General features: G+C 39.5%; 2 protein-coding genes across 7 annotated transcripts in view; one reads left to right on the forward strand and one right to left on the reverse strand.

Annotated features, from left to right (window-relative positions):
* Window positions 1–5,396, reverse strand: part of mmy (UDP-N-acetylglucosamine pyrophosphorylase mmy) — a 266,724-nt gene extending 261,328 nt beyond the window's left edge. For 2 of the 5 annotated variants that reach the window (XM_070100496.1, XM_070100498.1), the window contains exon 1: window positions 5,295–5,388. The gene's annotated coding sequence lies outside the window, so the exon portion shown is untranslated. Of the gene's footprint in view, window positions 1–33; window positions 53–5,294 lie in introns of those variants that run through there. The other 3 variants (XM_070100495.1, XM_070100500.1, XM_070100497.1) reach the window with 3 other exon arrangements.
* Window positions 2–27,923, forward strand: LOC128705933 (V-type proton ATPase subunit D). Of its 2 annotated transcripts, none has more exons than XM_070100507.1 (5): window positions 2–21; window positions 19,348–19,465; window positions 20,289–20,439; window positions 21,054–21,269; window positions 27,088–27,923. In XM_070100507.1, the coding sequence occupies exons 2-5, from the start codon at window positions 19,361–19,363 to the stop codon at window positions 27,372–27,374; spliced, it is 759 nt and encodes a 252-aa protein (XP_069956608.1). In that variant the 5' UTR covers window positions 2–21; window positions 19,348–19,360; the 3' UTR covers window positions 27,375–27,923. The 2 variants fall into 2 exon arrangements, with proteins under 2 accessions (XP_069956608.1, XP_069956607.1); XM_070100506.1 differs by lacking the exon at window positions 2–21 and adding an exon at window positions 8,680–8,935.
* The last annotated feature ends 13 nt before the right edge of the window (window positions 27,924–27,936 follow it).

A 27,936-nucleotide genomic window follows, 5' to 3' on the forward strand; every position in this document is an offset into this window, starting at 1 on the left:
GCTGCCCCTCTTCACCTAGCAGTAAGTAGATACCTGGGTGTTAGTCGACTCTTGGGAGTCACATCCTGGGGGAGAAGATTGAAAGGACCCCAATGGATAGGAGACAGCCGTCCTCAATGATACATACATGTTATTGGGTTATCCTGGGTGACTAACGCTCTGGGTTAAAAATCCAAACAAATATCTTATCTTATCACTATAAAACGTGCAGTGCTGCATGCCGGAGCAGGAGACAGTGTGTGTATATATATATGTGTGTGTGTGTGTGTGTGTGTGTGTGTGTGTGTGTGTGTGTGTGTGTGTGTGTGTGTGTGTGTGTGTGTTTTTGTGTGTGTGTGTGTATATATATATATATATATATATATATATATATATAATTTATATATATATATATATATATATATATATATATATATATATATATATATATATATATATATATATTTACATATTTTTTTTTTTTTTTTTTTTTTAACAAGTCGGCCGTCTCCCACCGAGGCAGGGTGACCCAAAAAGAAAGAAAATCCCCAAAAAGAAAATACTTTCATCATCATTCAACACTTTCACCTCACTCACACATAATCACTGTTTTTGCAGAGGTGCTCAGAACACAACAGTTTAGAAGCATATACGTATAAAGATACACAACATATCCCTCCAAACTGCTAATATCCCAAACCCCTCCTTTAGAGTGCAGGCATTGTACTTCCCATTTCCAGGACTCAAGTCCGGCTATATAAAAATAACCGGTTCCCCTGAATCCCTTCACTAAATATTACCCTGCTCACACTCCAACAGATCATCAGGTCCCAAATACCATTCGTCTCCATTCACTCCTATCGAACACGCTCATGTACGCCTGCTGAAAGTCCAAGCCCCTCGCCCACAAAACCTCCCTTACCCCATCCTTCCAACCTTTTCGAGGACAACCCCTACCCCGCCTTCCTTTCCCTACAGATTTATACACTCTCCATGTCATTCTACTTTGATCCATTCTCTCAACCCCTCTTCAGCCCTCTGACTAATACTTTTATTAACTCCACACCTCCTAATTTCCACACTCCGAATTTTCTGCATAATATTTACACCACACATTGCCCTTAGACAGGACATCTCCACTGCCTCCAACCGCCTCCTCGCTGCTGCATTCACAACCCAAGCTTCACACCCATATAAGAGTGTTGGTACTACTATACTTTCATACATTCCCTTCTTTGCCTCCATAGATAACATTTTTTTGTCTCCACATATACCTCAACGCACCACTCACCTTTTTTCCCCTCGTCAATTCTATGATTAACCTCATCCTTCATAAATCCATCTGCCGACACGTCAACTCCCAAGTATCTGAAAACATTCATTTCTTTCATACTCCTCCCCAATTTGATATCCAATTTTTCTTTATCTAAATCATTTGATACCCTCATCAACTTACTCTTTTCTATGTTCACTTTCAACTTTCTACCTTTACACACACTCCCAAACTCATCCACTAACCTTTGCAATTTTTCTTTAAAATCTCCCATAAGCACAGTATCATCAGCAAAAAGCAACTGTGTCAATTCCCATTTTGTATTTAATTCCCCATAATTTAATCCCACCCCTCTCCTGAACACCCTAGCATTTACTTCTTTTACAACCCCATCTATATATATATTAAACAACCATGGTGACATTACACATCCCTGTCTAAGACCTACTTTTACTGGGAAGTAGTCTCCCTCTCTTCTACACACCCTAACCTGAGCCTCACTATCCTCATAAAAACTCTTTACAACATTTAGTAACTTACCACCTATTCTATATACTTGCAACATCTGCCACATTGCTCCCATATCCACTCTATCATATGCCTTTTCTAAATCCATAAATGCAATAAAAACTTCCCTACCTTTATCTAAATACTGTTCACATATATGCTTCAATGTAAACACTTGATCTACACATCCCCTACCCACTCTGAAACCTCCTTGCTCATCCGCAATCCTACATTCTGTCTTACCTCTAATTCTTTCAATTACATATAACCATATCGTACACTTTTCCTGGTATACTCAGTAAACTTATTCCTCTATAATTTTTACAATCTCTTTTGTCCCCCTTCCCTTTATATAAAGGGACTATACATGCTCTCTGCCAATCCCTAGGTACCTTCCCCTCTTTCATACATTTATTAAACAAAAATACCAACCACTCCAACACTATATCCCCCCTGCTTTTAACATTTCTGTCATGATCCCGTCAGTTCCAGCTGCTTTACCCCTTTTCATTCTACGTAATGCCTCACCCACCTCCCCCACACTCACATCCTGTTCTTCTTCACTCCTAAAAGATGGTATACCTCCCTGGCCAGTGCATGAAATTACCGCTTCCCTTTCTTCGTCGACATTTAAAGTTCCTCAAAATATTCTCGCCATCTACCCAAAACCTCCATCTCCCCATCTACTAACTCCCCTACTCTGTTTTTAACTGACAAATCCATTCGTTCTCTAGGCTTTCTTAACTTGTTTAACTCACTCCAAAATTTTTTCTTATTTTCATTAAAATTTCTTGACAGCGCCTCTCCCATTCTATCATCTGCTCTCCTTTTGCACTCTCTTCACCTTTCTTTTACTCTCCATATACTCTACTCTTCTTATAACACTTCTGCTTTATAAAAACCTCTCAAAATCAATCAATCAATCAATCAATATCTATCTCAATATCTCAATATCTATCTATCTATCTATCTATCTATCTCTCTCTCTCTCTCTCTCTCTCTCTCTCTCTCTCTCTCTCTCTCTCTCTCTCTCTCTCTATATATATATATATATATATATATCTATATATATATATATATATATATATATATATATATATATATATATATATATATATATATATATATATATATATAAGAGGGGGTAAAGGAGGTTTTGTGGGCGAGGGGCTTGGACTTCCTGCAAGCGTGCATGAGCGTGTTAGATAGGAGTGAATGGAGACGAATGATACTTGGGACCTGACGATCTGTTGGAGTGTGAGCAGGGTAATATTTAGTGAAGGGATTCAGGGAAACCGGTTATTTTCATATAGTCGGACTTGAGTCCTGGAAATGGGAAGTACAATGCCTGCACTTTAAAGGAGGGGTTTGGGATATTGGCAGTTTGGAGGGATATGTTGTGTATCTTTATACGTATATGCTTCTAAACTGTTGTATTCTGAGCACCTCTGTAAAAGCAGTGATAATGTGTGAGTGTGGTGAAAGTGTTGAATGATGATGAAAGTATTTTCTTTTTGGGGATTTTCTTTCTTTTTTGGGTCACCCTGCCTCGGTGGGAGACGGCCGACTTGTTGAAAAAAAAAATAAAAAAAAAATATATATATAAGGAGGTACCACCTCTATAACTGGACTGGGGACCCTCATCCTCAGAGAAGACAATAAACGTACCTCAGGGAAAACTCAAAGTTCTCCCTGGAGCTGCTTGAATATTTTCCTCTCCTACCACCCCCTATATTTTATATTCTATTGGAAAATTTATTAATTGACAGAATACATTTGCAGAAAACACAAACATGAATACAATGGTACAATATGTTAAAGATTATGGATTTCCTCCAGCTCCTCCGAAGCCGGACGCAAGCCAAGTATGCAGCAAGCATTTCCCCTCTGGATGACCATGTTGAGGCGCTGGAACATGAAGGTGGCTGCCCTTGGGTCCCTGGTGGTGTCGATGAGTCTGGAACCCAATTCTTTAAGGAAATATGTGGCATTTTTTCCCCATGATCCCAAGGTCTCTGATCTCACTGGGACAAATTGATACTGTTGGCTTAAGTCCCTGCACTTGCTGATCTTGTACTCCTCCCTGTGGTCGGCAGCTCCTCCCTGTCACCCGATACTGTGACAGACATGGGTGTCAGCCAGTGTGGCCACACAGGCATAGTCCCATGCTAAGAGCTTGCCATTCTTCCAAGGATAGATGGTGATCCCGTCGGGGCGGTTTGCTGGGTTGTGGGTATTGGTGGCTGCTAGTGATCAGGGCTCCCTCTCGGCTGGGCATGCAGCTGTAGCAAGGGTTCTCTTTATGATGTCGATGACCTCACTGTGTCTTGCATGCCAGCCTTTGGTTTTGGAACAGTTAAGACCATCTTTTTTTTTTTTTTTTTTTAACAAGTCGGCCATCTCCCACCGAGGCCCGAGGCAGGGTGACCCAAAAACAGAGAAAATCCCCAAAAAGAAAATACTTTCATCATTCAACACTTTCACCTCACTCATATATATATATATATATATATATATATATATATATATATATATATATATATATATATATATATATACAAGAAGATGCATTAAACCCAGTCATACTGCACCCTGTGAGATGGAGGGCAATCACGTTTGATCCAAGGGGGGAAATCCACTTCCTTGGATCAAGAGCCCCTCAGCAACATCAAAATACTTCCCTTGAGGGGAGGGGAGAAGGGGGGAGACAGGATGTGGCAGAGCAGCACCTACTTCAAGCTCCTCAAACAACATAACATATACACATACACCTAGAAGCCATCCCATACAGCACACTACAAGGTACATGTAACTCACCAGAATCATAGTGCCACAGTAGTGCCACTGGGAGGGGGAGACAATGTCTGGCAGCACCTACTTCAAGCTTTTCAAACAACATAGCACACACACATACACCTAGGTTCCATCACATACAGCACACTACAAGGAACAAGCAACTCACCAGAACCATAGTGCCATAGTAGTGCCACTGGGAGAGGGGAGCCATCATCTGGCAGCACCTACTTCAAGCTCTTTAAACAGCATAACACACACATACACCTAGGTGTCATCATATACAGCACATACAATGCACAACCAACTCACTGGGACCATAGTGCCATAGTAGTGCCACTGGGAGAGGGGAGCCATCATCTGGCACCACCTACTTCAAGCTCTTTAAACAACATACCACACACATACACCTAGGTGCCATCATATACAGCACATGCAATGCCCAACCAACTCACCGGGACCATAGTGCCATAGTAGTGCCACCGGGAGAGGGGAGCCATCATTTGGCAGCACCTACTTCAGGCTCTTTAAACAGCATAACACACACATACACCTAGGTGTCATCATATACAGCACATACAATGCACAACCAACTCACCGGGACCATAGTGCCATAGTAGTGCCACTGGGAGAGGGGAGCCATCATCTGGCACCACCTACTTCAAGCTCTTTAAACAACATAACACACACATACACCTAGGTGCCATCACATACAGCACACTACAAGGCACAGGCAACTCACCGAGATCATAGTGCCATAGTAGTGCCACTGGGAGTGGGCCACAAAAATTCGGCTGCTGTCGTGTTGTCAATACAGCGTCAGCGCCATCTCTTGCCTCTACACACAATTAAAACATTAAAAAAATTGATACAAAGATAATATAAATTTTTATTTTCAAGAACGTACTTGAATGTAGCATAATAAATTGAAAAGCTCGTACATTGTATGCATTATTCAAATACCTTATTTTCAAAAAGAAATTATATACCACTGATACAAAGAAAAAATTATTTAATTATAATAATAATCTTTAATTCTACAAGTACATGTACAAGGTATACAGTCCTAGCTGACATCAATGACATACTACTATATATACAAAGCCGCTTGTTATGCTGAACATTTCCCGCAAATTAGGTCAGTTTCCTTCCAGGATGCGACCCACACCAGTCCACTAACACCCAGGTACCCATTTTAGTGATGGGGAACAGACAACCGGTGTCAAGAAACGCGCAATGTTTCTACCCTCGCTGGGAATCGATCCAGACCCTCGCCGAGTGAAGCGAGAGCTTTAGCCACCAGGCAGTCAGTACATAACTTAGATGAAATGATGAATTAGAAACTTTGCAATATCAGGGTATGAAGGCGAAATGTGGCTTTATCAGTTGAATACAGAGCTTATTAAGACCATAACTATAGCAGGCCTACTCTGACCTATGTCACACAAGAATTCTATTAACTTTATTGCCAACACTTATGCACTTTTGTCTTGTCTTCAGATTACTATTAATCAAAACTCCTAAGCCTTTCTGTCGCATTCTGATTAAGATCTACGTTGTTTTGTTTGCAGTTGCCATAGTTATTTTCTTTTCCCGGAATAGAAACTTACAATTGTCTACATTAAACTGCGCTTGTCACATATCCGCCCACAACATCAGTCTTACTGGGACCCGTGCCAGGACTATGGTCTTGCCGAACATTATACATACATACATCAGTCTTACTGGGTCATTTTGCAGTTATCTTGTGTCTGCATCAGCAATTAACTGACAGGAATTTCCGACTTTTGGGGTTATCCTAGGTAATTTACACATGTATCTATATATATATATATAATTGTACTTTCGTGTACCTGTACCTAGATAAACTTAGTGGATGCTTTTCAGTGTTATATATTGACCAGTGGTCACAAAAGCACATACATACTGGAAATCATGTTCCCCTCAAGGAAGGTTCCTTGATGTTGGTGAGGGGCTCTTGATTTAGGGAATTGGATCTGTGCTCCAGTTCCCCGAATTAAGCCTGAATGCCTTCCACATCCCCCCCCCCACCAGGTGCTGTATAATCCTCCGGGTTTAGCGCTTCCCCCTTGATTATAATAATAATAATAATGGAAATCATGTTTTAAAAGACGATTTCTTTGATTTCTTCAGAATCTTATGAATTTTAACCCCGTCCTTCCAGAATGAAATCCTGGGTTAAACTTTCCCTTAGGAGGTATTGAAAATAAGCAAGTTTATTCAGGTGTAGGTACACATAAATGGTTACATAAATTATCATACATAGCAGCATATGTGTAATTACCTAGAATAACCCAAAAAAGTCGAAGTGGCTTATTTCCATTGGGGTCTTTGAATTTATTAGACATTAGAACACAAGGTAATTAGTCTCGTAACCTTAGTTTTGAGTCCGAAAAATAGACGGTTTGGTTAGGTACGGTTTGTCAGGAAACCGGACAAGTGTTTCCGAACACGGGTTTTAATCATATGATGATCCACAGCTGGAGTTTTTGGTCATGTGACGTGCGGCCAGCAGTAACAGCCTGGTTGATCAGACCTTGACCCACCAGGAAGCCTGGTCACACACTGGGCCGCGGGGGCGTTGACCCCCGAAACCCTCTCCAGGTATACTCCAGGATGCCTTCCACTGGCTTACCGGTCCATAACATTAAAATTAAGGTTTTATTTATAACCATTTATTTTATTCGAAGCACAGAGTAAAAGACGCATATATGCCAGTCATTTGAGGTGCTGCAGTTGAAGGTACTGTCAAATTAAAAACAACTCTTGTGTCTTCATCGCCTTGTTTAATTATTACAGCTGTCACAGTCACACGTTGATCACTCCTTGTGTAGCAGATACCAACAAACTCCTGCAGTAAATACTAAACTGTTTATTTGGGCTCATTTGAGGTCAGGATATTATCAGACAGGTGTGTGTCTACCAAATTCTGTCTCATAAAAAAATCATTTAGGTCTTCGACTCTCTGGCTAGTGGCTCGCTAAAAACCGAGTCATATTGGGACTCTAGTAGGTCACTCATTGCCTTGCTGTCATCTATGTAGGACCCATTCCGTTCAAGTAGGGGCCCAATACTGGATGTTGTTCTCGACTTTGATTTGGCATAAGAAAATAAATGCTTTGGGTTTCTTTCAATTGCATTTATGGCTTTTAGTTCTTCCCGCGTTTCTTGACTCCTGTAAGATTCCTTTATCTTTAGTTCGATGTTTGCTGTTGCTCTGACCAGTGTCTCCCTACGTATTTCAGATATATTGACCTCTTGTAGCCGCTCTGTTATTCTTTGCCTTTGCCTGTATAGGGAGCGCCTTTCTCTTTCTAGTTTACATCTCCTTTTCCTTAAGGGAAAATGCCTTGAGCATACCTCAAGTGCCAGAGAGTTAATTTGTTCTAGACATAGATTAGGAAGTATCGAAACTAAGTGATATGCGATCGCTCTTCATAAACCTCAGCATTTTTTCCTCAAGAAAGTTGACCGAGATCACTATCTATATTTGGGATCTGTAGATCACCTACCCTTGGAATTTGAGAAATTAGTTGCACTAAACTAATTAAGAGCTTAAGGGCTTTCTATATAATATGTCATTGATGTCAGCTTGGTATGTATAAGTTGTATCATATACTTGAAGAAATAAAGATTATTAGATTAAATTAATATTATTATTATTGTACGCATGCCTTAACAAAAGTTATTCGATTCTGCATGGAACATAATGTGTTTGATTTCATGGATTACATAGTTAGACAATTCTATTTATCCTCGACTTGTGATCAAATTTATTTAATCTGGACACAAACATAATAATAGTTTATTTAAAGGCAAATTAAGCAAAAATGACAAGTGATAATAAGAAATTAATAAGTAATTTAGGTAATTCCATCGACAAAATCGGACAAGTTACTGTCAGCTGACTTGTAACAGTACTTCGACTTAACAGTCTGTGTATGATAACTTACCACAGTTAAATAGATCATTACTTGCTACCTAGAATAAGTACCTACTTATTTGCAACGAAATTGATATAGTTTGATAAAATAGTGTACGTATTAGTAGTTATTATAGCTTATTATACTTTTGATAAAATGTCAAAATGTGTAAGTAGTGATCTGACCGGGTAGAAGTCAATGGTTTGGTTCACTTGTAAACAGTGAGAAAGAGGTCAACCCACACGCGATTTTTGTCGCAAAAAGACATAATCACCCTAAATTATTCATCCAGTTTCAGCCTACTTCCAAGATTACGCTAAGTAACGTATAAGGCTTCAGGATAGCACTTTTGCAGTCATCAGCAGAATAAACTTGAAAGTTCTGAACTTGCACTAGAAATGTCTGAGAAGGATAAAATTAATATCTTTCCTTCAAGAGGGTAAGTTATATTTAATGTGTGCATTGGTGAAGCTTCTTTCTTCTAACTATAATTAAAAAATGTTTATGACATTTATTTTTTTATATTTAAATCCTATACTACCTAAGAAACTCTACAGAAAAAGTTCCCTCGAAATTTCGTCACAGCTAAGAGGAATTCGTTCATAGTTTATAAGAGTAACATTGATGAGTTTTGTATTAGTACATTATAATATTTTACGAGACTTTTGTAGTGGTGGTATCTCTCATGAAAACTGCAATGGGTATATACCCATTCAGTGGGTAATTATTACTACAATCAAAAGTGCTAAACCCACAAGGGCCATACAGCACTGCATGGTGGGATGTGCTAAAGATGAAATATACAGAGATCAAAGACCAGTCTACCTACCTGGAGGGTATTCTGGGGATCAACGCCCCTGCGGCCCAGTGGATCAGGGTCTGATAAGGTAAGAGATAAGATTTTGTTCGGATTTTTAACCCCGGAGGGTTAGCCACCCAGGTTAACCCAAGAAAGTCAGTGCGTCATCGAGGACTGTCTAACTTATTTCCATTGGGGTCCTTAATCTTGTCCCCCAGGATGCGACCCACACCAGTCGACTAACACCCAGGTACCTATTTGCTGCTAGGTGAACAGGACAACAGGTGTAAGGAAACGTGTCAAAATGTTTCCACCCGCCGGGAATCGAACCCGGGCCCTCCGTGTGTGAAGCGGGAGCTTTAGCCACCAGGCCACCGGGCCAGGCTGTTACTGCTGGCTGCGCATAGTCCAACGTACGAACCACAGCCTGGCTGATCCAGCACCGACTTTAAGTATCTGTTCAGCTCCTTCTTGAAGGCAGCCAGGGGCCTATTGGTAATTCACCCTATGCATGGTGGGAGGCTGTTGAACAGTCTGGGTCCCTGGACACTTAGTGTTTTCTCTTAGTGTACCACTGGCGGGGCGCCAGTGACCAGTGGTATTTTGCACCGCCTGCCCAGTCTTTTAATTTAGGAGTGTGCAAGAGGTAGAGTGTTAGCAAGGGTAGTCACTAAAGGGAAAATATAATCAAAGTTGGTGTAATAATGTAGTTACTGACAAAAAGTCAGAGGGATCTGCATCAGAGATGGGGCCATCAGTGGGGTCATTTAAAGTGAGTGTGTTAGGGCAGTGATGACGTTGGAAGTAAATTCTCTGTGCTGGCTAATAGAAAGGACAGTCTATTAAGAGATAGTGAACTGACAATGGAATTTGACAATTCTCGCAGAGTGGCGCTGAGCGCGTCTCCATGAGATACCCACGAATAAAACGTCTCTCTCCAATATGCATGTGGGAGAGTGTAGTCTCCCAAACACAGTTGTTGCCATCAGTTGTGAAGTTGTGTAGTAATTACTGCAAAATAGTTTGTGAATGGGATACCCCTATATAAAATGAGGTTATGAATGGATGACCATGCAGCAGTCAGCCTGCTCATTGCCCTGAGCATCTACATGCCCAGGGACCCAGCAGAAAACGATGCCTTTGTGCTTACTAGGAATGTGGCACAAATAAAATTGATATCAAAATGGTGTACAGTACCGACAAATATACAGTGGGATGATTCACCTCATCCCATTGTATATATGTATACAACTAAAGTTTTATACAAATAACAATGGGATGAGGTGAAGCAAATTTTTGGATAGCCTGTAAAGCACTGAAGGAGTCTAAATTAAATGAATAAGCTTTTGTATAGGTTGGATACATAACATACAGTAGATCTGGGGGCATGCAGATGTTATGGGCACATAAAAAAGTGCATTTTATTGAAGATTTAAAACCCAAACAAATAATCAAGTTAAGAGGATATTGACTTTGACTTCCATAACACCACCTCTATTTTCTATAATCTTTTCATCTGTCATTCCCCTCAAGGAAGGTTCCTTGATGTTGGTGAGGGGCTCTTGATTTAGGGAATTGTATCTATGCTCCAGTTCCCCGAATTAAGCCTGAATGCCTTCCACATCCCCCCCAGGCACTGTATGATCCTCTGGGTTTAGCGCTTCCCCCTTGATTATAATAATAATTCATCTGTCATTTAGTGCTGAATGGCACCTAATGGTTTTAGCATATCCCATGAATATACTGTAAATTAATACTGTAAATTAATAATGTACAGTTGAACTCCATAATTCACAGGGGAAGGGAAATTTGGGATAAGTTTTTTGAGGATCTAATGTGAATTCTGAAGCCATAGATAACAGGAAATCCTATATCTCATTCATGAATTATTTAAATGTTCTTTCACCATTCCTCTTTAATTGATGCACTAATCTGCTTGGTATTAACCTTAAAAAGAATAAGCAGATTCTGATGATATCCAATGGTTAATTTTCAATTTACCTGGAGTTTACCTGGAGAGAGTTCCGGGGGTCAACGCCCCCGCGGCCCGGTCTGTGACCAGGCCTCCTGGTGGATCAGAGCCTGATCAACCAGGCTGTTGCTGCTGGCTGCACGCAAACCAACGTACGAGCCACAGCCCGGCTGATCAGGAACTGACTTTAGGTGCTTGTCCAGTGCCAGCTTGAAGACTGCCAGGAGTCTGTTGGTAATCCCCCTTATGTGTGCTGGGAGGCAGTTGAACAGTCTCGGGCCCCTGACACTTATTGTATGGTCTCTTAACGTGCTAGTGACACCCCTGCTTTTCATTGGGGGGATGATGCATCGTCTGCCAAGTCTTTTGCTTTCGTAGGGAGTGATTTTCGTGTGCAAGTTCAGTACTAGTCCCTCTAGGATTTTCCAGGTGTATATAATCATGTATCTCTCCCTCCTGCGTTCCAGGGAATACAGGTTTAGGAACCTCAAGCGCTCCCAATAATTGAGGTGTTTTATCTCCGTTATGAGCGCCGTGAAAGTTCTCTGTACATTTTCTAGGTCGGCAATTTCACCTGCCTTGAAAGGTGCTGTTAGTGTGCAGCAATATTCCAGCCTAGATAGAACAAGTGACCTGAAGAGTGTCATCATGGGCTTGGCCTCCCTAGTTTTGAAGGTTCTCATTATCCATCCTGTCATTTTTCTAGCAGATGCGATTGATACAATGTTATGGTCCTTGAAGGTGAGATCCTCCGACATGATCACTCCCAGGTCTTTGACGTTGGTGTTTCGCTCAATTTTGTGGCCAGAATTTGTTTTGTACTCTGATGAAGATTTAATTTCCTCATGTTTACCGTATCTGAGTAATTGAAATTTCTCATCGTTGAACTTCATATTGTTTTCTGCAGCCCACTGAAAGATTTGGTTGATGTCCGCCTGGAGCTTTGCAGTGTCTGCAATGGAAGACACTGTCATGCAGATTCGGGTGTCATCTGCAAAGGAAGACACGGTGCTGTGGCTGACATCCTTGTCTATGTCGGATATGAGGATGAGGAACAAGATGGGAGCGAGTACTGTGCCTTGTGGAACAGAGCTTTTCACCGTAGCTGCCTCGGACTTTACTCTGTTGACGACTACTCTCTGTGTTCTGTTAGTGAGGAAATTATAGATCCATCGACCGACTTTTCCTGTTATTCCTTTAGCACGCATTTTGTGCGCTATTACGCCATGGTCACACTTGTCGAAGGCTTTTGCAAAGTCTGTATATATTACATCTGCATTCTTTTTGTCTTCTAGTGCATTTAGGACCTTGTCGTAGTGATCCAATAGTTGAGACAGACAGGAGCGACCTGTTCTAAACCCATGTTGCCCTGGGTTGTGTAACTGATGGGTTTCTAGATGGGTGGTGATCTTGCTTCTTAGAACCCTTTCAAAGATTTTTATGTTATGGGATGTTAGTGCTATTGGTCTGTAGTTTTTTGCTGTTGCTTTACTGCCCCCTTTGTGGAGTGGGGCTATGTCTGTTGTTTTTAGTAACTGTGGGACGACCCCCGTGTCCATGCTCCCTCTCCATAGGATGGAAAAGGCTCGTGATAGGGGCTTCTTGCAGTTCTTGATGAACACAGAGTTCCATGAGTCTGGCCCTGGGGCAGAGTGCATGGGCATGTCATTTATCGCCTGTTTGAAGTCATTTGGCATCAGGATAACATTGGATAGGCTTGTGTTAATCAAATTTTGTGGCTCTCATAAAAAATTAATTTTGATCTTCGACTCTCAGTCTGGTTAGCGGCTTGCTAGAAACTGAGTCATATTGGGACTTGAGTAGCTCACTCATTTCCTTGCTGTCATCTGTGTAGGACCCATCTTGTTTAAGTAGGGGCCCAATACTGGACGTTGTTCTCGATTTTGATTTGGCATAGGAGAAGAAATACTTTGGGTTTCTTTCGATTTCATTTATGGCTTTTAGTTCTTCCCGCGATTCCTGACTCCTAAAGGATTCTTTTAGCTTAAGTTCGATGCTTGCTATTTCTCTGACCAGTGTCTCCCTACGCATTTCAGATATACATGTATTGACCTCTTTTAGCCGCTCTGTTATTCTTTTCCATCGCCTGTAAAGGGAGCGCCTGTCTCTTTCTATTTTACATCTACTCCTCCTTTTTCTTAGAGGAATAAGCCTTGTGCATACATCGAGTGCCACCGAGTTAATCTGTTCTAGGCATAAGTTGGGGTTTGTGTTGCTTAGTATATCTTCCCAGCTTATATCGGTTAGGACTGGGTTTACTTGGTCCCACTTTATGTTTTTGTTATTGAAGTGGTGGTGCAACAAACAAAATGAGAATGGTACCAAAAAAAAGCAAATAATTAAAGCTTTCCATGAAATGCCCTTTAGTAAACACATATAATCAAATTTCACTGATTAGGAATCATGAGTTTTACTGTGCAGTATATAGTACAAGTTAATTGTAGTACACTAGTAAGTTCCATTCAGGTACTTTTGATGCAATGAATTGGAGCTCCCTTTCTGTGCATTAAATAAAAATGAATAAAATAAAATAAAATTTTATTTCTTTGCTAAGGTTACAATGTGTATTTACATTTTGTAATTTGATTGGTACAAAGAAAGCCACTATCATGCCTAAGCATTTCAGGCAGACCTAACGTAATACTTATATGTTAAGTAAAAGACACAAATGCAACTAATGTGACATTTTATTGTAGCAACATTTTGCTCCCCAGGAGCTTTATCAAGCGTAACGGCTTGATAAAGCTCCTGGAGAGTGAAACGTTGCCACAATAAAATGTCACATTAGTTGCATTTGTGTCCTTTTGCATAACATATCGTCGGTAATTCTACCAATATTAACTAATGCTTATAGACTACTTAAGTCTAGACTGGTGAAGAGTGGGAGAATACAAATAGTATTCAATATTTTATTCTATTATTAGTATGAGGTAGTACAAGTTATGATACAAACATACATTTTTAAGTTTGTAATTAAGTTTTTCTCTATTATTAATATGAAGTAGTACAATTAATGATGCAAACATACATTATAAGTTTATAATGGAAATAAATGGTATAAAATACCGACACAATGGCAATATAAACACAAATGCAGTATAATGTGATCCTTTATTGACTACGTTTCGCCCACACAGTGGGCTTGAAAAAGCCCACTGTGTGGGCGAAACGTAGTCAATAAAGGATCACATTATACTGCATTTGTGTTTATATTGCCATAAGTTTATAATAATGGCTTAATAGTTAAGGGATAATAAAATACAGTGGACCCCCGGTTCGCGATACTAATCCGTTCCTGAGAGCTCATTGTAAACCAAAAATGTCGGAAAGCGAATCAATTTTCCCCATAAGAAATAATGGAAATCAAATTAATCCGTGCAAGACACCCAAAAGTATGAAAAAAAAAACTTTTACCACATGAAATATTAAGTTTAATGCAATAGAATAGTAATTACAATAACAATAAATAACATTAATAACGAAAGAATAATTGACACTTACCTTTAATGAAGATCTGGTGATGATTGATGGGATGGGAGGAGGGGAGAGTGTGGATGGTGTTAGCATTTAGAAGGGGAATCCCCCTCCATTAGGACTTGAGGTAGCAAGTCCTTTTCCGGGGTTACTTCCCTTCTTCATTTAATGCCACTAGGACCAGCTTGAGAGTCACTGGACTTCTGTCGCACAACATAACCGGCAGCCTCACCATGCCTAATCACCCTATGTATGCCATTACGATTCTTAAATCTTTCAAACCAACCTTTGCTGGCCTTAAATTCACTCACATCACCACTAGTTGCAGGCAATTTTTTTACCAAATCGTCATGCAACTGCCTAGCCTTTTCACAAATGATTGCTTGAGAGGTGCTATCTCCTGCTATCTGCTTTTCATTTATCCACACCAATAACAGTCTCTCAACATTTTCTAACACTTGCGGTCGCTGTTTCGTAATCACAGTTGCACCTTTTGCAAGAACAGCTTCCTTGATTGCCGTTTTCTTGCTCACTATAGTAGAGATGGTTGATTGATTTTTACTATACAACCTGACCAGCTCCGACACACGCACTCCACTTTCGTACTTGGCAATTATCTCTTTCTTCATTTCAACAGCCATTAGTACCCTTGGTCTCGAAGGGTTGGCACTGGGAGCTTTCTTGGGGCCCATGGTGACTTATTTTGCAAAAACAGGCACCAAAAACAGTGATAATATGGATAATATGGAATGTACCGAATGTATCCTTAGATGCGCGCACACTGGCTGGCTTGTAAACACTGGCACACACTGGGCAGTTCAGGCCACACATGGACACGTCTTGTACGAACCACATTGCATACCGGGTTTTGTATCGGGAAGCGAGGCAAATTTTCTGCGATATAATGCATCGGTTACCGGATTTATTGGATACTGATAGCATCGCGAACCGGGGTTCCACTGTACTATTTGGGAGTTGCTTTAAATTTGGTTGGAGTTTAGCATAGTGTGGGTATGGTTGTTATTGAGAGATGAGATGTTTTGAGTATGGTCCTAAATTGATTTGTGGGCAGGGGACCTCTTGCTGTTTCAGGCATAGAGTTCCAGATCTTTGGGCCTTTTATGTGCATTGCATTTTTGCTTAGTGTGAGACGGACATGAGGGATGTCAAAAAGTGTTTTGTGCCTCGTGTTATGCCTGTTTGTTCTGTTGTAGCTGTCTAGGAGAAGTTTGAGTGGGCACAGTAATAAGTGTGTATATTTTGTATATTAAGTAAGTTCAAGCTTTTGAAGAGTGGTGGGGTGTGTTGTCTGGCACTGTAGTTAGTGATCATCTGCACCTCCGCTTTTTGTTGGGTTATTAAAGGTGATTGGCCGTAGTAGATCCCCGAGCACAAATACCATAGGTGAAGTAAGGGTATATTAGAGTGATATAAAGTATGGAGCACCCTTTGGGGTACATATCTTGGAAAAAGGATATACATATACTGTTTTGGAAACTTTCTTAGTTATATGCTGGATGTGGGTCTGAAATTTAAGATTACAGTCAAGGTGGAGACCTAGAAATTTGCCATCAGTGTGTCTTGTAATGGGTGAACCATTTATCCATATGTTTAGCTGGATATTTAATGCTCTGTTTCCAAAAAGCATGAAGTAGGTTTTGTCTGTATTGAGAGTAAGTTTGATTTTTTATGTAGCTCGCTGTTTACAGTGCTACTTAATATAATCGGGTTTGGGTTGAGTGGGAGAAGACGTAAGTGGTGTGGTATCCTTCCATTTCTCAAGTGTTGCATTCAAATTCAAATTCAAAGTTTATTCTCTATAAGGATTACAATGCTGAGTTTACAGAATTTGGTTATTGTGTGGTTTACATGTAGTAAAATAATGATTACAGAGTGTACCACTAGAACACCTAGCATGGCTAGGCATTTCGGGCAGACTTAGTTTAATTCTTAATTTTAAAATATTACAAAATATGAGGTAAGTTGGTATTATGGCTAAGTGACTAAATACTAGTTTGTGAGTTTAGCAATGTGAATGCTTTTGTTTTGGCACAGTACATAGTTTCAGTATTGGAGTATCATAGGATTAATTATTTTAAGATTGAGATTAATATTTCTGTTTATGGTCAAACGGGTGAGCGAGTGTAAGTGTGAACCACCAGGTGGTATTCGTGTAGTTAGTTGACAGGGTGTATCAGGGAGATAAGATGTTTTCTACTGGTAGTTTTGAAGGAGATGAATGTGTCTGCAGTTCTAGAGTTCTCAGGTAGGGTGTTCCAGATTTTAGGGCCTTTGACATACATTGAATTTTTGTAAAGGTTTAGTCGGACACGGGGAATGTCGTAGAGATGTTTGTGTCTGGTGTTATGCCTGTGGGTTCTGTCACAACTATCAAGAAAGCGTTTTAGGTCAAGGTTGATATTGGAGTTTAAGGTCCTGTAGATGTAGATTGCATAGTAGTAAGTGTGGATGTACTGAACAGAGTGGGGGGGGGTGTTGCCAGGGATGGGATTTAGTGATTATTCTTACTGCAGCTTTTTGTTGGGTTATTATTGGCTTTAGGTGTGTTGCTGCAGTTGATCCCCAAGCACAAATAGCATAGGTGAGGTATGGATAAATAAGTGAGTGGTATAGTGTGAGAAGGGCATTTTGCGGCACGTAGTATCGTATCTTGGAGAGGATCCCAACCGTTTTGGATACTTTTTTGGTTATGTGTTGGATATGGGTGCTGAAATTCAGGTTGTTGTCAAGGTATAGGCCTAGGAATTTGCCCTCATTATGTCTGGTAATTAGAGTGTTGTCGATCTTAATGTTAATTTGTGCATCTCCTGCTCTGCTACCAAACATAATATAGTAGGTTTTGTCAGTGTTAAGCGTAAGTTTATTGGCTGTCATCCAAGTCGATATTTTGATCAGCCCCTCATTAACAATGGTGTTGAGGGTGGCAAGATTAGGGTGAGAGATGACATAAGTCGTGTCGTCAGCAAAGAGAATGGGTTTCAGGTGTTGGGATACGTTTGGAAGTTCATTGATGTATATGAGGAAGAGCAGGGGACCAAGGACACTTCCCTGCGGAACTCCAGTATCAAGTGGCCGTGTTGTTGATGCTGTGTCTTTAATGGTGACATACTGATACCTATTAGTAAGGTAAGATTTGAAATAAGCAAGCGCATGGCCTCTTGTACCGTAATGGTCAAGTTTGTGGAGTAGGATGTCGTGGTCTACTGTGTCAAAAGCTTTTCTTAGGTCAATAAAAATTCCTAGTGGATATTCCTTATTTTCCAATGCTGTGTAAAGCAGATCTAGCATTTTTATGATTGCCTCATTAGTGCTTTTATTTTTCCTGAATCCAAATTGGCAGGGGTTGAGTATGTTTCGTGCCATTATAAATGAATATAGTCTCCTGTGCACGAGTTTCTCAAAGATTTTGGATAGCAATGGTAAGTTTGATATTGGCCTATAGTTGTTTAAGTCTGTAGGGTCACCACCTTTATGTATTGGTGTAACCCTTGCCATCTTGAGTAGTTTTGGGAAGGTGCTAGTTTCTAGTGACTTGTTAAAAAGTAATGAAATAGCATGCGAAAGGACATGGGCCGCTCACTTGTGCAGTAATGGTAGGACATGAGACAGATTCCCCGAGTTATTTTTAAGTGACTTTATAATCTCGGTGACTTCCGTGGGCTCAGTTGGTACAAGATAGAAGGAATTTGGGAAATTCCCATCTAGGTAGTCCCCGGCATGGGCATTGGTATGTGGGATTTTATTGGCGAGATTAGATCCTATGGTTGAGAAGAAGTCGTTTATCTTGTTAGCTGTGTCAGTGGGATGTAGTGGTGTTTCGTTAGGTTTAGTTAGGACAATATTCTTGTTTTTTTTCAGTTTGTGGGTCCCTAGAATCTGAGAGTGTTTTCCAGGTCTTTTCTATATCTCCTCTAGTGTCTGTGAATCTCCTGGAGTAGTATAGTTGTTGCATGGACCTTACAGACTTCCATTTCCCATAAATATAATAATCAGAGATAAAAATGGGGGAAGCGGTATGCATGTACGCAATGTGTGCATACTACTCATTTTCCAGTTTTTTTATATTCAAATTCTGTATTAACCCTTAAACTGTCCAAACGTAGATCTACGTTTTTTCAAAATTTGAAAGTACGTAAAAAAAGTAGATCTTCTTTTCTATTTTTACATTTGAAAACGTGTAAAAAAAAAACTTTGATCTATTTTTTTTTTTATATTTGAAAATAAGTAAAAAAAAAGGGAAAACTACTTTTGGAGCACTACGCATGTGAACATAGATCTGCTTGGACAGTTTAAGGGTTAATGAAGTCTATTAATTGTCCCTTGTCAGTTTTCTACCAATCAGCTATCGTGTGATTTTGTTTTATATTTCGTAAAAAATGACAAGTTTATACTGTATTTCATGTTTGTATAACTAGTGATGGAACTAGGGGGAAGGGATATGTATACAGGTTCAGTATGTAGCTCTGTACCTATTTCTCATTTTTTCAAACATGTACAACTAAACAGCCATTTCCCCTACTGAAAATAATACATGTACTATGTTAATAAGTCAAACTGTTTACAGTGCACAGACACAAATGAAGGCACGTCTGGCAGGAGCAGTAAAGGGTCACTCACTCTTAAAAAAGAAAGCTGAGGCTCTCCAATTCCGTTTCAGACAGATCCTTCATAAAATTATTGAGGTAAAGTATTGTATATTTTCTTCAATAAGTTGATATGCAAGGAAATGCATTTAGTATTTAATGTTTATAGGACAAAACTTTTTCTTTTCAGGTTACTAAACATTTCTCTATAAATATACATTATGGTATAAGAGGTTTACAAGAGAGAAAGTCATTCATTAGCATTATAAGAATGTTATACTATTAGAAGTGGAAAATGTGCAAGTCGCCTTAAACCTACTGCCTGTGGCCTATGTTTGCTTAGCAGTAAATAGATACCTAGGAGTTAGTCAGATGTTGTGGTTTGCATTCTAAGGAAAAAGAAGTGAAAATTTTTGAAGGAAATGAGCTTCACTCTTTGACTTTCCTGGGTTGTTCTTGGTTAATAATATGGAGAATCTTTATCTATGTCTTGATCCTTGTTAGGCTGCTAAATACGTTACTTGAAAACTTCCTGATTTAATGCACTTAAATCTAGTTGACCTATATAAGCTAGTAATTTATTAGCTTGTTAAGCAATAAATTATTTTGATTAAGTTAAACTTTTATTTTAATACTTTTTACATTGAACACTAGTACAGTATTTTTATGACTGTCCATTTCATCTAAAAGCAGCTTTATACAAATGCTGCTGCTTAAGCACACTCCTGTTTTAATTTTACATTCTTTGCAGTTTTGTAGAACCTGATGACAAAGTTGATATTTTTGTACATTTGGTGTACATACATTCAGTTTCTGGGTTTCTTGGACAGTTATTTCACTTCATCTCGGTCTTTCAGCTACATCTATATTTCATGAGATTACAAATGATAATATTTTAAAATACATTATTTTATGTTACTAGGCAAAGATCCTGATGGGAGATGTCATGAAGGATGCTGCATTTTCACTGGCAGAAGCAAAATTTGCATCAGGTATTGATTTTAACCAGAGTGTGATCCAGAATGTGATCAAGGCCCGTATTAAGACCAGAAGTAAATTGGACAATATTGCTGGTAAGGAATCTGCTTATATTACACAGTTACTTTGATACCCTTCTTCCCATGAATTTGTAAAGAAATATAACTTGCCAAGGAATGATTGATAATGAAATAGTGTATAACTAATAGCGTGGAAACTCGTGAGAAGGATCAAGGTATCAGCAATAAGGGATGTTATTACTCAGAATACTAAACAATAATGAAACTATAGTTTGTTAAAGTAGCAATAAGTTGCTAGCATCTCATGATTGACAAGTGTTTGCATTTTTATTTGTTTCATATTCTCTTGAAAAAATTATAACAATACAGAGCATGACACACAAACATATATACAAACTAACCAATCAACATGAGATGCTGGATGACTCTTATCTAAAGCTGATGAGGTAATGACTAGTTAATAGTCCAAATCGGACTAAAACATTGTCATAAATTTCCTTCCTGTGTGCGGGTTATTTGTGTACTGATATAGTAATGTACCAAAAGATTAAAAAGTTATTCATTTTGAAGAAAACATTTTCCTTCAAAATGCAAATCTTTCACCTTCTAAAAGATTCGCATGGAGAGTAGCAATTTGAGTTGCAGTGAAATTTTTAATTGCAGCAACACTGAATTTTGTATTCTTCCAGGTGTTCATCTTCCTGTATTTGAAAGCTTTGAAGATGGAATTGATACATATGAGTTGACTGGACTGTCCCGTGGTGGTCAGCAGATGGGAAAGCTCAAGATGAATTACAAACGTGCTATTGAGTTGCTGATTGAGCTAGCCACACTCCAGGCTTCATTTGTAATTCTCGACATTGCAGTCAAGACGACTAACCGCCGAGTAAATGCCATAGAACATGGTAAGAATATAATATATGGTTTAAGTTAATAAGTTTTAGTAATTATGCACGTCAGAAATAAGATAAAAAGTATTGCGGGGAAGAAAATTGACTTAGTGATTATGGATGGTTTGAGTGTTACTACACGTGTATTACAGATTACATGGCAGAATATTTTTTCTTTAGCCTGAACTATAGGAGTAAAACATGAACATGTAATGACATGTGCATGTCTAAAAAAAATTATGGCAGTAGTAGGATGGCAGACCATACAGAGATTTAAATTTGTTGGCTATAAAACAAATTCCAACCACACAATAGAGCAAAAAACTTACGTAAAAGACCTGGGAGTGATAATGTCGGAAAATCTCACCTTCAAAGACCATAAAATTGTATCAATCACATCTATTAGGAAACTGACAGGATGGATAATGAGAACCTTCAAAACTAGGGATGCCAAGCCAATGATGACACTCTTCAGGTCACTTGTTCTATCTAGGCTGAAATATTGCTGCACACTAACAGCACCTTCAAGGAAGGTGAAATTGCTGACCTAGAAAATGTACGGAGAACCTTCACGGCACATATAACTGTGATAAAACACCTCAATTACTGGGAATGCTTGAAGTTCCTAAACCTGTACTCCCTAGAATGCAGGTGGGAGAGATATACGATCATATACACTTGGAAAATCCTAGAGGGATTAGTACCAAACTTGCACATGAAAATCGCTCCCTATGAAAGCAAAAGACTTGGCAGACGATACAACATTCCCCCACTGAAAAGCAGCAGTGCCACTAGCACAATAAGAGACAACACAATAAGTGTCAGGAGCCCAAGACTGTTCAACTGCCTCCGAGCATATATAAGGGGGATTTCCAATAGACCCCTGGCTGTCTTCAAGCAGGCACTGGACAAACACCTAAAGTCAGTACCTGACTAGCCGGGCTGTGGTTCGTACGTTGGTTTGTGTGCGGCCAACAGTAGCAGCCTGGTTGATCAGGCCCTGATCCACCATTCAAATTCAAATTCAAAGTTTATTCTCTATAAAGATTACAATGTTGAATTTACAGAATTTGGTTGTTGTGTGGTTTACATGTAGTTAAATAATGATTACAGAGTGTACCACTAGAACGCCTAGCATGGCTAGGCATTTCGGGCAGACTTAGTTTAATTCTTTATTTTAAAATATTACAAATTATGAGGTAAGTTGGTATTATGGCTAAGTGACTAAATACTAGTTTGTGAGTTTAGCAATGTGAATGCTTTTGTTTTGGCACAGTACATAGTTTCAGTATTGGAGTATCATAGGATTCATTATTTTAAGATTGAGATTAATATTTCTGTTTATGGTCAAATGGGTGAGTGAGTGTAAGTATGAACCACCAAGTGGTATTCGTGTAGTTAGTTGATGGGGTGTATCAGGGAGATAAGATGTTTTCTAATGGTAGTTTTGAAGGTGATGAATGTGTCTGCAGTTCTAGAGTTCTCAGGTAGGGTGTTCCAGATTTTAGGGCCTTTGACATACATTGAATTTTTGTAAAGGTTTAGTTGGACACGGGGAATGTCGTAGAGATGTTTGTGTCTGGTGTTATGCCTGTGGGTTCTGTCACAACTATCAAGAAAGCGTTTTAGGTCAAGGTTGATATTGGAGTTTAAGGTCCTGTAGATGTAGATTGCACAGTAGTAAGTGTGGATGTACTGAACAGGGAGTAAGTTTAGATCTATGAAGAGTGGGGGGGGTGTGTTGCCAGGGATGGGATTTAGTGATTATTCTTACTGCAGCTTTTTGTTGGGTTATTATTGGCTTTAGGTGTGTTGCTGCAGTTGATCCCCAAGCACAAATAGCATAGGTGAGGTATGGATAAATAAGTGAGTGGTATAGTGTGAGAAGGGCATTTTGCGGCATGTAGTATCGTATCTTGGAGAGGATCCCAACCGTTTTGGAAACTTTTTTGGTTATGTGTTGGATATGGGTGCTGAAATTCAGGTTGTTGTCAAGGTATAGGCCTAGGAATTTGCCCTCATTATGTCTGGTAATTAGAGTGTTGTCGATCTTAATGTTAATTTGTGCATCTCCTGCTCTGCTACCAAACATAATATAGTAGGTTTTGTCAGTGTTAAGCGTAAGTTTATTGGCTGTCATCCAAGTCGATATTTTGATCAGCTCCTCGTTAACAATGGTGTTGAGGGTGGCAAGATTAGGGTGAGAGATGACTTCGAACAGGCGATAAATGACATGCCCATGCACTCTGCCCCAGGGCCAGACTCATGGAACTCTGTGTTCATCAAGAACTGCAAGAAGCCCCTATCACGAGCCTTTTCCATCCTATGGAGAGGGAGCATGGACACGGGGGTCGTCCCACAGTTACTAAAAACAACAGACATAGCCCCACTCCACAAAGGGGGCAGTAAAGCAACAGCAAAGAACTACAGACCAATAGCACTAACATCCCATAACATAAAAATCTTTGAAAGGGTTCTAAGAAGCAAGATCACCACCCATCTAGAAACCCATCAGTTACACAACCCAGGGCAACATGGGTTTAGAACAGGTCGCTCCTGTCTGTCTCAACTATTGGATCACTACGACAAGGTCCTAAATGCACTAGAAGACAAAAAGAATGCAGATGTAATATATACAGACTTTGCAAAAGCCTTCGACAAGTGTGACCATGGCGTAATAGCGCACAAAATGCGTGCTAAAGGAATAACAGGAAAAGTCGGTCGATGGATCTATAATTTCCTCACTAACAGAACACAGAGAGTAGTCGTCAACAGAGTAAAGTCCGAGGCAGCTACGGTGAAAAGCTCTGTTCCACAAGGCACAGTACTCGCTCCCATCTTGTTCCTCATCCTCATATCCGACATAGACAAGGATGTCAGCCACAGCACCGTGTCTTCCTTTGCAGATGACACCCAAATCTGCATGACAGTGTCTTCCATTGCAGACACTGCAAAGCTCCAGGCGGACATCAGCCAAATCTTTCAGTGGGCTGCAGAAAACAATATGAAGTTCAACGATGAGAAATTTCAATTACTCAGATATGGTAAACATGAGGAAATTAAATCTTCATCAGAGTACAAAACAAATTCTGGCCACAAAATAGAGCGAAACACCAACGTCAAAGACCTGGGAGTGATCATGTCGGAGGATCTCACCTTCAAGGACCATAACATTGTATCAATCGCATCTGCTAGAAAAATGACAGGATGGATAATGAGAACCTTCAAAACTAGGGAGGCCAAGCCCGTGATGACACTCTTCAGGTCACTTGTTGTATCTAGGCTGGAATATTGCTGCACACTAACAGCACCTTTCAAGGCAGGTGAAATTGCCGACCTAGAAAATGTACAGAGAACTTTCACGGCGCGCATAACGGAGATAAAACACCTCAATTACTGGGAGCGCTTGAGGTTCCTAAACCTGTATTCCCTGGAATGCAGGAGGGAGAGATACATGATTATATACACCTGGAAAATCCTAGAGGTACTAGTACCGAACTTGCACACGAAAATCACTCACTATGAAAGCAAAAGACTTGGCAGACAATGCACCATCCCCCCAATGAAAAGCAGGGGTGTCACTAGCACGTTAAGAGACCATACAATAAGTGTCAGGGGCCTGAAACTGTTCAACTGCCTCACAGCACACATAAGGGGGATTACCAACAGACCCCTGGCAGTCTTCAAGCTGGCACTGGACAAGCACCTAAAGTCAGTTCCTGATCAGCCGGGCTGTGGCTCGTACGTTGGTTTGCGTGCAGCCAGCAGCAACAGCCTGGTTGATCAGGCTCTGATCCACCAGGAGGCCTGGTCACAGACCGGGCCGCGGGGGCGTTGACCCCCGGAACTCTCTCCAGGTAAACTCCAGGTAAGTCGTGTCGTCAGCAAAGAGAATGGGTTTCAGGTGTTGGGATACGTTTGGAAGATCATTGATGTATATGAGGAAGAGCAGGGGACCAAGGACACTTCCCTGTGGAACTCCAGTATCAAGTGGCTGTGTTGTTGATGCTGTGTCTTTAATGGTAACATACTGATACCTATTAGTAAGGTAAGATTTGAAATAAGCAAGCGCATGGCCTCTTATACCGTAATGGTCAAGTTTGTGGAGTAGGATGTCGTGGTCTACTGTGTCAAAAGCTTTTCTTAGGTCAATAAAAATTCCTAGTGGATATTCCTTATTTTCCAATGCTGTGTAAAGCAGATCTAGCATTTTTATGATTGCATCATTAGTGCTTTTATTTTTCCTAAATTCAAATTGGCAGGGGTTGAGTATGTTTTGTGCTGTTATAAATGAATATAGTCTCCTGTCTGGTCACAGACTGGGCCACGGGGGTGTTGACCCCCGGAACCTTCTCCAGGTATACTATTGTATATAATCTTTCTACTTAAAAATTTGCAGGTTCTGCAGTTTCTTAGAGATGAGAGGTATTGTGCGGTTGAAGCAGAGAGTGCATATTTTGAGACTGGCAAATAGTTAAACTATTTGGGCCCACGGTTTTTGGCACTTAAGACTAAAGATTAGATCCATGACTCACGAAATCGTAATGACACGATTGCAAACAAACCATACCACAGGTGGGGTTTGAACCCGCAGTCAGAGAGTCTCAAAACTCCAGACTGTCGCATTAGCCACTGGGCCAGCCAGCTTCAATAAGATTCGTCCAACTAGGTATATTTCTACACCATAGGAAGGTTAGCATAGGCGCCACTGTGTCCACAAATGCAAGTTTTTACAGACAAATCTCCCGCTAGTTGGACTAATCTCATTGAAGCTAGCTGGCCCAGTGGCCAACGTGACGGTCTGGAGTTTTGAGACTCTTTGACCGCAGGTTCAAACCCCACCCGCGGTATGGTTTATTAGATCCACAGTTCAGTTTACCAGAAGAAAAAACTAAAATGTGTTCTTTCTTCACCTCCCAAAACATGTGATAGATTACTATTATTTTTCAGATTTTTGAGGTGTTGGTACCTAATAAATTGGTTAATTAAATTAAATATGTTATTCTAAAACAGGCTGGAAAAGTTCAATTGAGTGTTTTAGAATTGCAGTCCGAAGCTATTTACATAGAACAGAAATTGCAAAAACTACATTGTTGTCACATCTTTGTTCTTCCCCCACTTAAAGTTATGAACATTATCTGCTCTTGTTGGTGGTAAGTTTTGTTTTGAAGCCAGCAGTTTGCTGGCTCTTATAAAATACTCGAGAACCTTAATCTAGCAACAAACCCATGATGTTGTTCATCTATAATGGGGAGATAACCTAAATCATGAATAGAGCATGTGAAGGATTATATGTAAGAAAGGTTTAATAAGGGCACAAGATATACAGCTTGTCATATCATTCTTAGATAAGACTGTTTGGAGGCTGGTAAAGGGTTTTTGATCGAAGGAATTGGAGCTACCTTCCACCTCCTCTGATTAAATCTAATTACCTTCCATTTCCCAGGTGCAGTATGACCATTACAGGTTTAGTACTTCTTCATGTTTCTAATAATGCATTGTTTCATATACAAGTTTGATCTTTGAATAAAAAAATATTTTGACATTCTTTATTTGACTCTGGGTTTTACATAATCAGTGATAACTATTGTAACTTGTGATTGTTTTCTATTATGGTGAAGATTTAAACATTTGATATTCATACCTGAATTTTTTTACTTCCCATTAAGGCCATTTTCCTAAAAAACATAATTAGGGAACATTAATATCATACAGAGTGTTAGTAATTCATATATAGTATAACCATTTGATGTACAGTACAGTGTTATAGCATTATATTCAGTTTAATATGAACTGTTATGATTCATTGTAATTGATTGATGTTGTCCCTCAGTCATCATTCCACGGTACGAGCGCACACTGGCATACATCATTTCCGAACTTGATGAATACGAGCGTGAAGAGTTTTATCGCTTGAAGAAGATTCAAGAGAAGAAAAAGATAATCAGGGACAAGGCAGAACGTGAAAAGTTATCCGCAAAGAAAGCTGATAGACTGAAAAATGTGGATGATGAAGAAGCAGATGCAGCAGCAGCAGAAGCAGAAGCAGCAATAGCAATAGCAGTAGCACAAGGAAACATTTTTGATGATAACAGTGAGGAAGAAGATCTTCTTTTTTAGTTTTCCACCATCCATTGATTTTGAAAATTATTTGTTTTTATGTGTAGTGTAAAATTAGAATGTATGTACAGCAGCTTTTATTTATTTATATTTGAAGAATTTTTTAAACAAAATATGACCTAACAAGATACAAAAATTTATGTAATTCAGTGATGAATCTGTCAGGTTAGTTTGGGTTGAATATTCTGTATATTTATTTATAATATAATTGACTTAATTTACAGTGTTCTAGCCACTGTATTATGTGCAGTGTTAGCATTCAAAACATAAAATTTATGTTTACTGTAATATAATTGATGAGGTGATTTCTTCTGTCCACTTTTAGTATTACAAATATTGTCAGCACTGCAAAGAGAAATCAGTATACTAATACTATATACACTCTTTCTTAGGCCTTATTTGTGCCATTTGGGAATAGGGTAATATGCAAGGAGTAAACCAAGATAAGTGGGCTGATTGGGTTTTTGTGTGTACATAGAAACAAGTTGGTAGTTCATATTATGATAATAGACTTGTACATACTACTGTATATTAAATATACAAATATTACCTGTATATGTAC

Source organism: Cherax quadricarinatus, chromosome 73, assembly GCF_038502225.1.
Source record: "Cherax quadricarinatus isolate ZL_2023a chromosome 73, ASM3850222v1, whole genome shotgun sequence".
NCBI classification, from domain to species: Eukaryota; Metazoa; Arthropoda; class Malacostraca; order Decapoda; family Parastacidae; genus Cherax; species Cherax quadricarinatus.

Excerpts from the sequence above, each read along its gene's own strand:
- LOC128705933 (XM_070100506.1), top strand. The coding sequence starts at position 8,895 with ATGTCTGAGAAGGATAAAATTAATATCTTTCCTTCAAGAGG. Across the intron at positions 20,440-21,053 it reads TAAATTGGACAATATTGCTG|GTGTTCATCTTCCTGTATTT; the intron begins GTAAGGAATCTG and ends GTATTCTTCCAG. Across the intron at positions 21,270-27,087 it reads AGTAAATGCCATAGAACATG|TCATCATTCCACGGTACGAG; the intron begins GTAAGAATATAA and ends GTTGTCCCTCAG.